This window comes from Rhopalosiphum padi, chromosome 4 (genome assembly GCF_020882245.1).
Source record: "Rhopalosiphum padi isolate XX-2018 chromosome 4, ASM2088224v1, whole genome shotgun sequence".
Classification (NCBI taxonomy): Eukaryota; Metazoa; Arthropoda; class Insecta; order Hemiptera; family Aphididae; genus Rhopalosiphum; species Rhopalosiphum padi.
In genome coordinates, this window is record NC_083600.1 from 32,766,985 (window position 1) to 32,783,098 (window position 16,114).

Genomic DNA, 16,114 nt, shown 5'->3' on the forward strand with positions numbered 1-16,114 from the left:
AGTTGTTTTGTAACGACTTAAAATAATGTAAAATATATTATATTTTTGAAAACATTAGTGTTTTCTGAATTAATGAATGTTTTACGTTAAAATGGACCACCCCGTATATGTATACAAAAGTTTCGATTGTTCATTCATTACTATGTAAAATATTTATAATAAACTCCAAAGTATACGTAGTGGAAACCAGTGTATTAATTATCAGGACGCGTTCATAATATTATTGTATATATAATATTATATATATATACGTCCGCAGATATTCTAATAGTATTAACAAAAGTAATTTCGCAACGACGTTCAATTTTAAACTTTTAATTATAATTTATTGTCCACCTTTATACGCGGACAATAATAATAAACCTAACCTAATATAATATGAAATACACGATAATAATACTAATTTATATAGTAACAGAGATTAATTTTTCGTGTATTTTGTTTTGACAGAATCGGTATCGCGTAGTTATAATAAACGAAGTAATGAAATACCGAAATAAAATTACATTTAAACTGCAGCGCGTCGGAAATCATTTTACGCGATTTTGTTTTATAGATTCAGAACGCGGCGAGGATAAGCTATTGCTGCTGCAGGTTTTAATATACGAATTCACTGCTATATGGCGTCCGCGCGTATTCCTTTTACCACTCGCGTTAGATGAGCCGAAGACGCTTTTTTTCTGTAATAAATGTTCTCCGATTCGTATTCGCGTAAAATATTCAATCTGTGTCCATCGGAAGTTTGATGTAGATTTATTATTACCGTGGTAATCCGCTGGCTGCATTTAAGAAACATATTTCAAGTGCGGCTACCTATATTGTTTTCGGGAGATAAAATAACGTACACGAAAAATACTGCAATCCGTAGTGTTTTTTTTACAATATAATATAATTTAAAGTAATTATTATAATAGTGTTTACATACTATTTTAATTTTTCTATTTTTTTTTCTATCATAGTCGAGTTTTATACATTTTGTTTTTTGTAACCACCTAAATGTTTAATTCCGTTAGCAGAAGCGGAATTTTTAAATTGAAAAAGTCAATGTATAAATACTGAACATGTTTTTTGTTTAATTAATGAAAGCAATTAAATTTAAAGTTTAAAGTTAAAGTTAGCTCCATTCATCTGAACTATATTATGCTATTATTAATAAAAGCAATTATTCATTCAATTTTTGATATATAATAATATTGTATTATATTTCTTACATCAATATTTTTAGAAAAGTTTTTTTGGGTCTAATTATGAAATTAAAAATATAAGTGGTTATTATTAAAAAAAAAAAATAAATATAAAGTAAAACTATATAATAAATATAGCTGGTAGTAAATGTTAGATTTTTTTAGTAAATTTTACTGAAATATAATTTTTAGTAAATATAGTGAGTATTGAAATGTTGTCTAGCTCGGATTAAAATATATTAAATATCGTATTGTACAGTGTTATAGCAGTTAATAAAAAAAAAAATCGTATGCTTAAGGATATAGGAATTTTGAGTAAATTATCGTTAATTGTTTACCGACAGAAAATTTAATTGGTATTAAAATTGTTTTTTTGTAGACACTTGTGGTATGCGTTTCGAAATAAAAGAATCGTTGGGATGTTTAACGCTCATATAGAAACCTAGTATAGGCAAAAGAAAACTTCGTACAATTTTTTTGAGGCTTTGACGTTAAAAAATCTACGCGTCACACTCGTCACAGAAAATGTGTTTTTTCGTTCGCAATGAAATCACATTCCACACATTTTTAAAAAAAATTTGCAATGATTCTCGCTGGCCGTACTTTTTCGAATGTGTTGATTTACAATCAACAATTCACGATAAATATTATTATAGCATTATGAATTAACACGAAATTAAATCTAGAAGCTCTATACTATTTTTTTTCTTTTAAATCATCCGTTACTTTATGCATTAATAAATTGTGTTCATTATTGATGGCAAACTACTACATACAATATTATATAGTGTAAATAAAATTACTTAACTTTTAATCATAATAAATAAATACAAATTGGAAAAACTGAAAAATTTGGCATATATCTAAATCTAATTTTGTTGGTTAAAATATGATATTTAATCTGATTTTAAATTATCTGATTATAAAACTCTATTGATACGTGGAATAATAAGTTAAACGCAGGGTATAACTTGTACAATGTAATATAAAATATTCTAATTTTGGAAAAATCGAGTTTAAACAGTTACTAATTACTGGTTGTGATTTTTTTTTACCATGTTTGATTGATTGAATTTACTTAAACTTCAAAATGGTTGGTTAAGCACGTTGTAGTATCCACCAGATATCGTATAGTATTGAAAATCATTTATGGGTAGTAAATTAAAATATAGTTGCAAGTTATAACTATTAAAAATCAACCTTTCAAACTTTGGGTTGGTGTATGTTTATTTACATTCATGATAGCATGTAAATTTTTAATTTTATATTCTAAAGCAGAATATTTGTTTGAGAATTTCAATAATATGTACTAATTGACTTTGAATCGAATACTTAGTTAATTAGTTAAAATGGTATTTTAAGTTTTGAATGAGCGGAGAGAAGTGGCCACAGTGGTACGTCGTAAAACATTTGACTACTACAGCACTCATCAAAACTTAAACTAATTAACTACTCGTATGGATTTTGGTTTTTATATTATATAATTTTGAATTGTCAGAAAAAAATTTTGTTTTAATTTAATTTTATAAATCTATGTTGTTACTTGTCATTCAAAAACGGAAAATAACGATAACGATAAAAATAAAAATAGTAAACGTATATTTTTTTCCAAAAATATTATCTACAAGTATTAATAAAATAAAATCGAATGAATGAAATGGTTTAAAAAATATTTAAAAAATTGTTAATATTTTTGAATGAAATTAATATTTACCATTAGAGAATCACTTTGTAATTTTATAAAACGTAGTAGGCGCATTGGTTTAAATTGAAAAAAGTAAAAAAAAAAAATGGTTTTATTATAATTCTTTACTGTTATATAGCGACGTACTGTATTTCAAGTCATAGTAATAATAATATGTAATATGTATTCACAGATGGTTACAACAGCTTATGATGACAAGCCCGTCAAACCTATTTCTGCAAAACCCTGCGCTACTATTCATATCAAGATCAATTCACATTTTTTAATCTTCAGTGGGTCATGTATAATATTTATATACTTGTATATAATATATTGGCACAGGTCAGATAAAAGTTTTTTTGTTCCAACTGTGGAATTAAAAATATGGAGTTCAGAAAGTATCGCCCTTTAAATTCTATTTCAATTATATATTTCTCGTTTGTTAGTTGATTTATAAAAAGCGTAACATACTCTGCTTCTATAAAAAACTTGACAATATACATTTTTTATTATGTTTAAACGGTTCATACAATTTAAAGATAAAGGGGATTTAAAATTAATTTATTTTCATTCAAATTTTAGCTGCATATTTTGTGCTTATATGTATCTTTTGCTTTTTCATTCCTATAGAACCGCCCTCGAATGTTGTATATACTCAATATATATATAGTCTCATATGCTCATATTATATGTTTTAAATATATATATTTATTTATTTTAATAGGAAATACAAAATTTGAAAATTATTTTCTTTTACAATAAACGTATGAGCAGTTGATATAATATTATGGTTAGCATCAATTGGCTAATAATGATAAGCTACCTAGTGGTGACATTTTTTTTTGCTTGATATTAATTGAGGATTAATTTGGGTTTGTGAGATTTTTGCTCCATTGGCGAGCTAATCGTTTAAGTAGATTTTCGAGGATATTAATTATGTTGAACAGGACATTATTTTTTATTTTTTTTCTCAAACGATGTTGTTTTTGTAGTTAATTTTATCGATATTTTTTAAATTTGTCTTCTTAATTTTAAATGTTAAAACTAACTAGATTATAATGTCAAATATTTAAATATATATAATTATGTAAAATTACAGAATGTTTGGAATTTTGAGTTTATAATATTATGGTTCACAATAAAAAATGGGTAGATTTTAAAAAGAAAAGAAAAAAACTAAAATATTAATCGAATTAAATTTCTATTGAATTTACAAGATTCTATAACAATTGCACTTTATGTATGGAGCACAACGTCATCCATATGCGGCGCCATCTCCGCACGTATATACTTGGTAAAGCAATTTCTGAAGTTTTGAAACACTCATGCAGTCATCTAATATGGAATTTCACAATGACTGATTGCCGGTATGAAAAAAAAATGTCTCAACTGCGAACGCACAGTGTACTTTCGACCAAAACATGGTGAAACTGAGTTGGTATATCAACACAGCATTCACAGGCCCATCCATCTACCCCTTTCCCTCATCAACAAATAACAACTAATTTAAATCCATCCGTTTTTTTTTACGGGGTACTCTGTTATATTATGTGATACGATAATAATGTGTTATCGTTTCGCAAAATTCGTGATGTGCAGTTTAAATAGTAATATACCCACACAATACTCTGTTTGCTTATCGTATGTATGAAGTGCTGTGTTAATTTTTTGCCGTTACCCAAAGTTTACGGATCAAATACGTTTATTTAATCAATAATGTCTATGGCAATATTACGTCCATCCGTCTTAATATATTATATAGTTAAAAAATCATCTGATCAATTATACGAGGAGACAAAAAAAAAAACAGTGAAATGAGGGGCGTAATGACTTTGAGTAATATATTTTCCCTTGGCCGTCATTCTCATCTCACTAATCCCCTCTCAAGCACACGGGAATATCTTGAAATAATTTTTTTTGCTTACATCTAGGTACCTATCGATATTATCTCCTTGCGGGGAGAATTTATTTCATTTTTCATTTTTTTTGTCGTAAAACGTTATTGTATATGGTTTTACTCTCTTACAGGGACTCATATATAATATATAATACATATAAACGTGTGTGAAAAATGGCTAGTTTAATTTATGGAAATCGTAAGAGATATCTCTACAGAAACTGAATTGACGTGTATACCTGTAAATATCGAATATTAAACAATAGTAATTTGTACGTAGTTTATTATTTATTATTTATTAAAATTTAGACGTTTAAAAGTGCTACAGCGTGAAATAGTAATGCGTTAATGTGCTTGCCGCACATCTAAAATGTAAATACCAGATGTTAATGGTTTCAGGATTTAAAGCAAAAAAAAAGTAAAATATGCACATATTTATGCATAAAAAATAATTTAAATAATACTACAAACTAAATAATTGTTAAATATGCAAAATTGTATTTTATTATAAATACATTTTATTTAAGTTTTATACTATTAAAATATGAGGGTGCACTTCTCAAACAAACAATATTAAAATTTCAAATCGTTTTTAATATTAGGGTACCTGCCTAAACAAACCTTTATTCCTTTATTATAATAATTATGGGTCGGAAGTACATAGGATTTGAGCGGTTTTCTCGGTTTTTCAAACATACGAGTACATACCTAACGCGATAAACCAAATTGCAGAAATTTGTTTCATTTACGATATACTTATATAAACATTGTTTTAAAGTCAGGTGACGGTCGGTGGCACAAAAAAGTGTGTCAGGATGATATTTCCGTGATGGGATCATATAATATATTCTTGTCAATCAGTCGGATCTTATACCTATAATTTTGGCTGTTCATGGTACGTATATTTTTTTTTATATAATGTACAATGTCAACAAAAACATTTTTTTACACTACATGTACTTAAATTTGTTTTTAAGGATCAAATCCTTTTAAGGTTTATAAATAAATAATAATTTTATCTCTATTATTTCAATATTCTCAGGTACCTATGTACTAAATTTCAGAACCACGAGCATGGTATACACACTCACACACACACACACACACACACATTGAAATATATTATTATACAGTTGCACATTACTTCTTATGATGCGACGGGTCCGTGAAGCAATGCACGCACGTCATGATGAGCAATATGAACGCAAAATTCAGGAAACACGTGACGGCGATGATGACGAGCACTTCGTTGGTCGTGTAGCACATGCTGTCCGGCGCGGCGTGTTGCAACACGTGCGGCGGCGGTGGCTGTGGCGACCTGGCCGCGGTGTCGTTGCCGCCGACCGCAGCGGCCAACATGTCGTGCCGGCGGTGATGGCGGCCCGCGACCACCGCGGCCGGGCGAACCACGTCGGCCACCGTTGCCGCCGCTGCCGATCCGCCGGCGGCCGGCCATCTGTTCGGCGGAGCCATTTTGTGGTGCTTGCCGTGGTGCCGGACCGAACGCCGTCCGTCTGCACCGGCACCGGGGCTGCTGCTGCTGCTGCTGCCACCGCCGTCGTCGTCGTCGTTCATCGCCGTTCAGCGGTCGCCGCCGATCATGTTCGCTAACTGTGCTGTACCCGCCTCGAATGCCACCGGATCGCGAGTCTGTAAGAAAATTTAACAAAAATGATGTTTTATAATATAACGCATAATATTAGGTACAAGCTGCATTTCCCGACGGCGTTAAATGAAACGAACATGACCAATTATTTTTTTGTCAAAAGCGATCGGTATATCCACCTACATTTGTGTTGCTCGATCATTTGCTTTAACTTATACATAATAATATATAATATATATATGTTACTCGATTTTATAATAAATTACAAAACACTATATATACGACCATATATAACTATTTTATTATCTGTATTCAATGAAGACCTATATATAACTATTTAAGCAAAAAAAATTTCGATTTCCATGAGCCGAAAGCGAGTTCATATGTAATCTATTCTATATAAACATATATAGGTTGAAAAACCAAGTTATAAACACTTCTCTATAGTCTCGGCCCTCGGGGAATAAGTGTGCAAAAAACGAATTGGATAAGTGCGTTTATGGGGATTAGCGATGAGTACTAACAAATGCATAATATATTTTTATATATAAAAGAAGAAGATAGGAAATGGATAATCGATCGATGACCAATCAAAAGAACTTATGATAATATCAAAAATGATAATTAAATGTTACTTTTAATTTTACATTATATTATTACAGAAATCTACTAAAAAATAACAAAAATTAACCATAGGTTTAATGACAAAAAAAAATATATTCATAGTAATTTCTTGTAAAATACTAAAAATACTAAATAAACTAAAATTATGTATAAACGAATACGACTATATAAAGAATATTTTACAAATTGCATGGTGAAGTTGTGTTTTACCATAAAAATTATATAAATATTATTATATCAACATTATTATGTAGCCAATGCTGTCAATGTTCATTATGGGTAGATTTTTAAAATAAAGGTTATAAATTAAATGATTACTTTTTATATTTAAATTATCATCATATTATATAATATATATATATATATATATATATTATCGGTCGATTGTCTTGTCGGTATTTTGGTTGTAATTGTATCACGAATGCTCAAATAATATTGTGTTACTAATCTATTTTGTAATAATTGTGCGTTTAAGAAGCATCCATTTTATTTATTATTGTTTTATTTTTTTTTATATAGGTACAATATAACAAACTATTAATTCATAATTGTAACATTTTTATATATCTAATCTATATGTTATATAAATTATGAATTTAATGAATATAAAATAAAATAATATTTTTATGTAACTTTAAAATCAGACATTATATTTGTGGCAAAGACCTCGCACTTTAAGGCGTGAACATGTCTTTAAAATAATAGTAAAGCCGATTAAAAAACAAAACGACATGAAAATTCAATACATTTTAAAACATTATTACATATTTTTTTGTGGATACAGTGAAATCGGGATATCACCGTAACAGCTAGGGTTGAAAAAAATCCATCTAAATAATATAAAATATATAAAAGCTTAACCAGGAAAAAAGACCACAAATAAAAATTTTATTCAGATTAGTGAAAATCATATTATATTGAACAGAGTACAATTGAATATATATAAATATATATATGCAATAACATTAAGCAAGTCAAATAAAAATACACAGTGAAGAGGTGAAAACATTAAAAAATATAATCACCGAATGACAACTATTTTTTTATTTTTATTTTTTTTTTTTTTTGGAAGGGGGGCTTAAAAATCATTTTTTTCACCTCAGAAATACGGTTATGAGGACATTATACCTGCATGTGTGAAGTCTAACATAATGCATACATACTATTATACTATATATTTAATATTTATATATAATTTATGTTTTGTAGAGACAGTTTTGGTTTTTAGTTTTTACTAGAGTAAATTGAATAATTATAAGACAAAGTGGTAAGAATATTACAAAATTATCTATGGTGATGTATATTATTTTTGAGTATTTTAATTCTTAAACGATTAAAATCTTGCAATATAAAATGCTCAAAATTCGTTTAAAATTAAAAATATAGTAAGAAACCAACGTACTAACACAGTCAGTGTGCAGGACATCCTCTTAATAAAACATTTCAAATAAGAGTTTTACGGAAACGAAAATATAGTAAGTATAATATTATAAAATTGTGTATACAATTTCGCATAGATAAACGCATAGGAGAGGATCCATAAGGAGGATCATATTGTACTAAGGGCCTTTATTTATGTTACATATGTATTATTATGTGTATAGTTATTCATAAAATATTTTAATACGTCTTGAAATCAATACATTTAAAATACAATTATAATTGTATATTGTTTCTGAAATAAATGTAGCTCCTCCCATTTTAGACTTCTAGATCTGCGCCTGCATTCACTCACACACCGTCTGAGTAAATATAATCTCTGCCGTTCTCTTCGTTGCTATTTTTTAGTGTAGGTACATTATATATACTGTCGCTGTATATGTTAGGTAAATAAAAAAAATAAATATACGGCCGGAAGCGGATTATCCCTTTTCGCGCGGATAAAGCTTAAGTTTCGTGTATATATTATTTAATATATATAATACTTACGCAGGCAGTCGAGGTTTCATCACTTAGTCGCGAAAAAAACCAATTGGGATCTTTTCGTTAGGGATAACAAAAAAAAAAAATTTCTGTCCTCTCTCTCGCCGAAATTTATCGCTCTTGGTACGTGACCACTGCTTTGCGTCATATTGAACGTACGCGAGCGGTATACCTAAAACCACGATATACGCGACTGAACCCTCGGTAACGTAACACCCTATCTCCACAATTTAATCACCATAGGTGGTTGTGTTATTTGCTTACATTTTTTTTATCGTTCTACGAGCACGTGTTTAAAAATCATATATGTATTTAAAATCATTGGTGTCGACGGTTAGGTCGTATACGATATACCTATTAGGTATATATAGCGTACAAATATTATATTAAACATCGTATAGTTTCGATAGATATAAAAATATATTATGACACATATGCAGAAACGGAGAGAAATTTCATCATTATATTCGTATTATAAGGATGTATTATTATACCCTTACAGAACAATCAAATATGACATTATAAAATGGGTTAAAAAACAATTCAATATGTTATTTTTTATTCATTCAATACATTTTTAATAACATATAACTTATTTTTACTTCGATACAATTTGTAAAAATTGTTTTATTTGATATCTTATATTTGAGAAAAATTATCTAGAATGTACACAATTTACAGAAAATATCTTTAATAAAAAACAATAACAATTTTTTAAAAATGTGAAAGTATAAAAATATGAAAAATAAAATTTAATATAACTGCTTCTATGTCACATGAAACGGATTTATAATTTGGTCTGCAATGTAGACGACTAAAATTTATAATATGCAAAAGTCATAAACATCCTAACCCTACTAGTGTAGTAGTGTGTAGTTAACTGGAATAACAAACTAAAGTAAGCGAGAGCATCGCGATAAGCCACGTCTACAATAATCGAGGTCGTTTTTAAGGAGCGGGGCAACAGGAGATAAAATATATAAATAATAATACATTTAATATACTGCGATGATAATTGCTAGTATTATAAACTATTCGTGTTTATATATGTTCGTTTTTTTTTTTCGTCGCCTATTCAATTTGTAATCAATTTATTGTTCATGATTTAAGACACAGCGTGCGTGATATCATGTATCGTGACTCCGAAACACAAACAACACTAACAAGCGTTTTATTTTCTTATTAATCGAAACGGGACTGTATTTGTCGCGTGATTGTATACTTGTTAGGTGTTCTGTTATTATTTTTACATTAGACGCTTCGATGGTCGTCAAAGTGGAGAGCATTGCCGCGGTGGAGGAGCGATGGACCAATATTTAAGAACAGAAAACGAAGCGCTGCGATTGCGATGAATTGGATTTTAAGAAGTTCGCGTAATCACGTACATATATATAATAATATAAATTAATGTTTGGTTGAAATGAGGGAAATATGATGGGAAAAGAGTTCGGACGCATCGTATCTTAATTAAATTTTTCAGGAAAACCATTCTGTCATTATGTCTTATTATATAATATATATGTTCTTATAATATATATATATATATTATGATGGTGTACACGATTTCGCTGAAATTTATTTGACATAAATTGAAACCTGCAATTACGTTTTGGAAAACGATGACGTATTATAAAAATAAACCCCGTAACAGTCTTGTAATAAAACAAACAGTTTTCATTCAATTTAACGGAATTCTCATTTCAATTATTATCATTAAATTTATACAAGCGTATGTAATTTCTTTTCGTATAATACACGTTTTAATTTAAATTTGAAATATCAAATAACCAATAATATATTTTGTTTCCTAATAAAAACATAATAATAACGCAAATATTAAATAACTGCAGTAAAATATAAAATTGTTAAACAAAACGTTCTACATTTATGTCTGCAAATGATGTGTTTAATATTTTTTCTGTGTTAATTTAATTAGCCAAATATCTTTTGATGTTTATGTTTAATGATACTAAGATTGATGAAACTAGGATGTATCATATTGATTTTTAAATTTCACATCGATGAAAAAATATAGGTTCAAATGTTGCTAAAATCATGTTCTGACATCCTGGACGCATCCTCCCCATTAATTTTTCATACCAGAAAAATTGACACGGAGGCTACATTTATCACTGCCGTTAGTTTTATGTGCCAAATGGCAAATGGTTTAATTTTTGAGGGCCAACGTTTAAGTAATGCAGCTTAATATAATACTGATATAATACAAATTAATCACACGATAAGAAATAAAAATTAAATGGTAATAAATTGGTTCTTAAAAAATGAAATTACATATTTTGTAAAATTAGGTCAGTGTTTAAAATTTTAAAGAAAACTTGGGATCACAAGGAATTTTTTGTGCTTAATTTAAAGTTAGATGTGTTTCAGCACCATCTAGTACTCGGGTACTCCTGTATAGTTCCGAAGTTCATGAAAAGTCTGGAGTCATTATTTTATTGTCAGAACAAAAATCGAAATGCTTTTTTTGAGTAATGTAAAAAAATCAAATAAAATAAAAAAATATAAAAAATAAACCTTAGAAAAAAATTTAAAATACGTTATAATATACGTTTTCATAAACAATGATCTTTATAGAATGTGATGTTATTAGCTATTTGAAAATACTTATGTTGTCAATTGGCTATAACAAATTTATAAATTGAAAATTAATATTTTTTTCTGATTCATATTTTTTTTCTTGTGGATTCTAATTCATTCAAAGCTACTTTTGTCGTATTTACAACCATTTCCTCGATTTGACTACGAGCTTTCGAATTATTAAAATAAATATTGCATAAGAAAGTTAAAAATATATTTTAATTACTTTACAAAATTTTAATTGAATGAATAATTAATGTTTTTGAACTTTTCATTGGAGATTTAATTGCGTTATTGTCTAGATCCATATAATAATAATAATAATGTAATGTCTAGAGGTCTAGACGCTACTGAATCTGCGTTAATAGTATTCTTATTTCTTTCTGCCGTCGCGGTGTATATTCCGTGTTACGCGACCATATTGTATTGCTCCAACATAATATTATAGATACCTCGTACCTAGGTATATTATATCCGTCATAACCCGATATGGTGATATCGTTTACGTGTCTCAATCGGAGTTCGGTACATAAAATAATCGTCACGGCGCCGTTGTAAAATCCGGTCGAATTCTAAAGCGTCATTATAGTATATTCAACCCTACTACTATAACACGCACTTGGTGAATACCGATCTGAGCACGCGTAAAACGATACAGCTGCTGCAGCAAACTGCACATTTTTTACGACAAAACTTTTCGTCGACGATCGAAAAAAACTGCAAAATACGTATATAGGTAGGTTGTTTTTACACTTTTAGGAGGCTATACTATGATTTTTCTTGAGTATCACGACAAAATCGTTTCGCGTGCGCGTGTAAATGCGTTTGAGAATACAACTTACGACTCTTTTTAAGAGCGGTTATGTTATATCCAAATTATAAGAATAAAAATACGAGCTGACGACAAAATATATTGGTCCTCGGAAAACACGCTGCCGAGTGCTGCAGGTATTATGTGTTATAATAAAAGCGCAGTTTTAGGTTTCGTGACGATTGTAATCCGAATCGCGAGAGAAACAAAACTATTTTAAAATGAAATTTATATTATAGCCTACTTTTGCGGCGTGTTCGCGGTTCGTGTACCTATAATATAATAATATATTATACGTATATATATATATATATATAGGCACCATTGTAACGTACAATAGCTCCGACGGTTCGATTGTGTGTAAGTTAATCAACAATAGTTTTTTTGACAAGAGAACACACACACACACACACACACACATACACATATACGCGCGCGCACGCGGTCGAGTCCATATGTGCTCGTGCGAAAATGGAAACAATTTATCCGGCAACCGAATAACGGAACGGAACAAAGATAAAGAGAGCGGGGTTCGGAATGAGAATTCCGGTACGTATTAAATATCACTTTTCAGAATCGAAGGCGCGTTTATAAAGTGTAATGTTCTGAAATGTCAGCATTGGAATTCGCGTAGTGAGTAGGTAGGTGCCTTTATATATATTATAGAGCGAGTTGCGCGTATTATATAGTTGTATCAAAAGTGAAATATATTACATACACTGCTGCAGTTTTAGCGTGCACTTCGTTCCGGTAAACGAATAGTTCATTTTTGTGTATTTTCAAGATTACAATTCGAAAAAAAAAATGTATTTCTCGAGTATGATAATATTAATAAGCGATATTATGACAAAATAATGAAAAAAAAAAATTCCATTCCTTTTCGGCGTTCAACAGTTAGCATTTATAATATTATTATCTATTCGCTTTTATTGTGTCTGAATTGAGATTCACCTATATAATAGTCGTCTAGAAAGTATACGTTTTTAAACTCCATTTATATATTATTCGATAGACAAAACATATTATACTAAATGTATGCAATACAACAAGAATTATGCTATATTTTGTTTATGTTTATTTATATAATATATTTATTGTAAAATATTATCATAATATGAATTCGGAAAACCGTCTGGAAGAATATATATAATATTTTCGTACAACTGACGTCCGAGAATAATGACATAGTATTATTAACGGGGTCGTATAAAATAATATCTATTACGTGCCTATTTATATATTATATCATTGTGCAACCGTAGTCCGTAGTTATGTCTATCTTAACTGTTACGGTTACTGCTGCAACCTTTTAGTCTCAAAAGAGTTAATCACAATGGTACTTAAACGACCGGAAGCATTCGTCGTTAGCGTGCTGCAGCGTCGTAGCATTCGTAGCACATACGCATTATATTATAATAATCTGTATAGTATAATATGTGACCATTACCGATTCATCGAAACGCAGCTATAGATCTCTGCTCCACTTCGCATAACCGTGGTTGACTTACCGATTTACCAAGCGTATATACGCACTCACTTCCGCAGAATGATAAGTAGTATAGGTACCTATTTCAGGTATGGTGTAATGTTAAATCAATCATGTAAATTCTCCTCAAAACCTTCACATCACTGGTATCATTTAATATATTTTCAGATATACGTAGGTACTACGTATAGTATCTATAATAATAACTAGGGCTAGGATTTCAGTGCACTCTGTATTGTACGTAAACCGGCTGTTGCTGCGCGATGTTTGTTTTATACGTTTCATATATAATTTTAAGGTTATTCTTTTCATATTTTTTCTTAAGATTTTGATTTAAAAAAGTAATTTTGTAACGCGCTAACAAGGTTTTTACCTAATCGAATATTATTTATAAAGTAATATTTAAAAGGATCTGTACGACGCAAAAATCGAAATCATGAGTGGCAGCAAATGAGAAAAAAAGTTTTTTTCATACAAAATTCCACGCAGAAGACTTGAAATTATCATTATTTATGTCTTATAAAACTATTTTTTTTACATTTAATAAAAAATATAATTTGGTCTAAATAATGTTTAAAATAAAAAATAGTGTATTATTTTGAACCTTTAATTCGTTTCATTATCAACCCTAATAGTAATATGTATCCTAATTTTAGACAGTATCTTTTATGTGTTTGGTGAAAAAATTTGAAACCAACAGTTACAAATTTTCGGCAGGAATCATTAGGGATTTGAAAATTTCACGCTTTTAACCATTAATACACTCAGGGAAAATGATAAAAATATGTTTCAGTCATTTACTGACCCAATCAAGAAAAGTACGGTTTATTCGCACATCGTTAAACACCACCGTATGTCTTCTATAGCAACTGACATAGGATTGCACCCTTGAATAGCTCTATTTTTGGATACAATGTTGTAAATGAAATATTTCACATCTTATATACCTATAGGTGACTACCTCAGGTATTATAAGCGATGGAAACTTGAAGAAAAATACGTTAGAAAAATGTGCCGCCGAATTATATAGAAAGACGACCATAAGCAGTTTATACAAGACTTTTGAAAAATATTTCGTTTTATATTTATGATATACAATGCGTCATGTCGATAACACTACTGTAATAAGATGATGCGAGTATTTGATATTTATATAATATAATATACAGTGTTTCTTTTTAAAAGTAACACAAAATATTTGGGTTCAGTGACTTTAAGTTGATATGAGTATTTTGGAAGAAGATTGGGAATACACTTTTTTTTTCAAATGTTTAGTTCTTCCCGTTGGCACATAAGCAATACAACTTAAATTTTTTTTAAATAACAACACTTTAATAGGTGTTGAAACACCAGATTCGGATAGGCTTGATTTTTTTAGTTATTTTAACCCCTTAACCGTGGCTTGAAAATGATTGAATGATAAAAAGTTAATGTATTAATTTAAACAAATGTACACGCTTATTGTTATTTATATATTATATGAGACTAATATAACTAATAATCGTTTAAACGTTAGCTCATCATTTTTCATGGCCATACCTAAGAGTGTAATGAGAAATTTACGAGAAATCACACGGAAATTTATAATAACCCATAGTATAATCATTAAAAATTCAATAATTCAAATCATAAACTTTTTGATACATTTTAGCTTTTAGATCTATGTTTAAGAAAGTCAAAATTACTTTAAAAAAATCGGTTTGTCTGATTTTAGTATTAAAAACACCTGTTGCTATTTAAAAGAATGCAAGTTTGTATTGCGCTTTACCTACTGAATAAAGGACTAAACAATTGAAAAATCCTTAAAAAATGTGTATTTATGTTTCTTTCCGAAAACCTCATATTAATCTGAGGTTACTGTGGACAGAAACATTTCATGTTATCTTTAAAAAGAAATACACTATATACCTATGGCTATATTACAATTGGGAAATAAAGTTCTATAGAAAACGATATTGTGTTACATCTCAAACCGAGACGACATAAATATAGAGAGTTGTAGGTTAATAAGAAATACAATGTTTTACAGTACCTACCTATTTTCTTCATATTAATATAAAATATTTATGTCAAACCATTTTAACCTTATACATTGCACATAGCATCACCTGTTGGTTCAGAAGATACGAATAATAAATAATTCGGCATAGTATTAAATAGCATCATTGAACGCGTCTTACTTTCAAAATCGTATACTATAATATTATACATAAAATATTACTTAAATTAAGTTTAGGACTTAACCAAGTTGGCATTATACATTTTATATAAACTTCACGTGCCATCGATGTTATTGTAGTA

At 29.1% G+C, this 16,114-nt stretch overlaps 1 protein-coding gene across 5 annotated transcripts in view; it reads right to left on the bottom strand.

The window, feature by feature from the left end:
• The window catches only part of LOC132929025 (uncharacterized), a 162,188-nt gene that overhangs the window by 14,805 nt on the left and 131,269 nt on the right, over positions 1 to 16,114 (bottom strand). For all 5 annotated transcript variants that reach the window (XM_060994053.1, XM_060994050.1, XM_060994052.1 and 2 more), the window contains one exon: positions 5,910 to 6,415. In XM_060994053.1, the coding sequence (XP_060850036.1) occupies positions 5,910 to 6,340 (431 nt within the window). In that variant the 5' untranslated portion in view covers positions 6,341 to 6,415. The remainder of the gene's footprint in view (positions 1 to 5,909; positions 6,416 to 16,114) is intronic.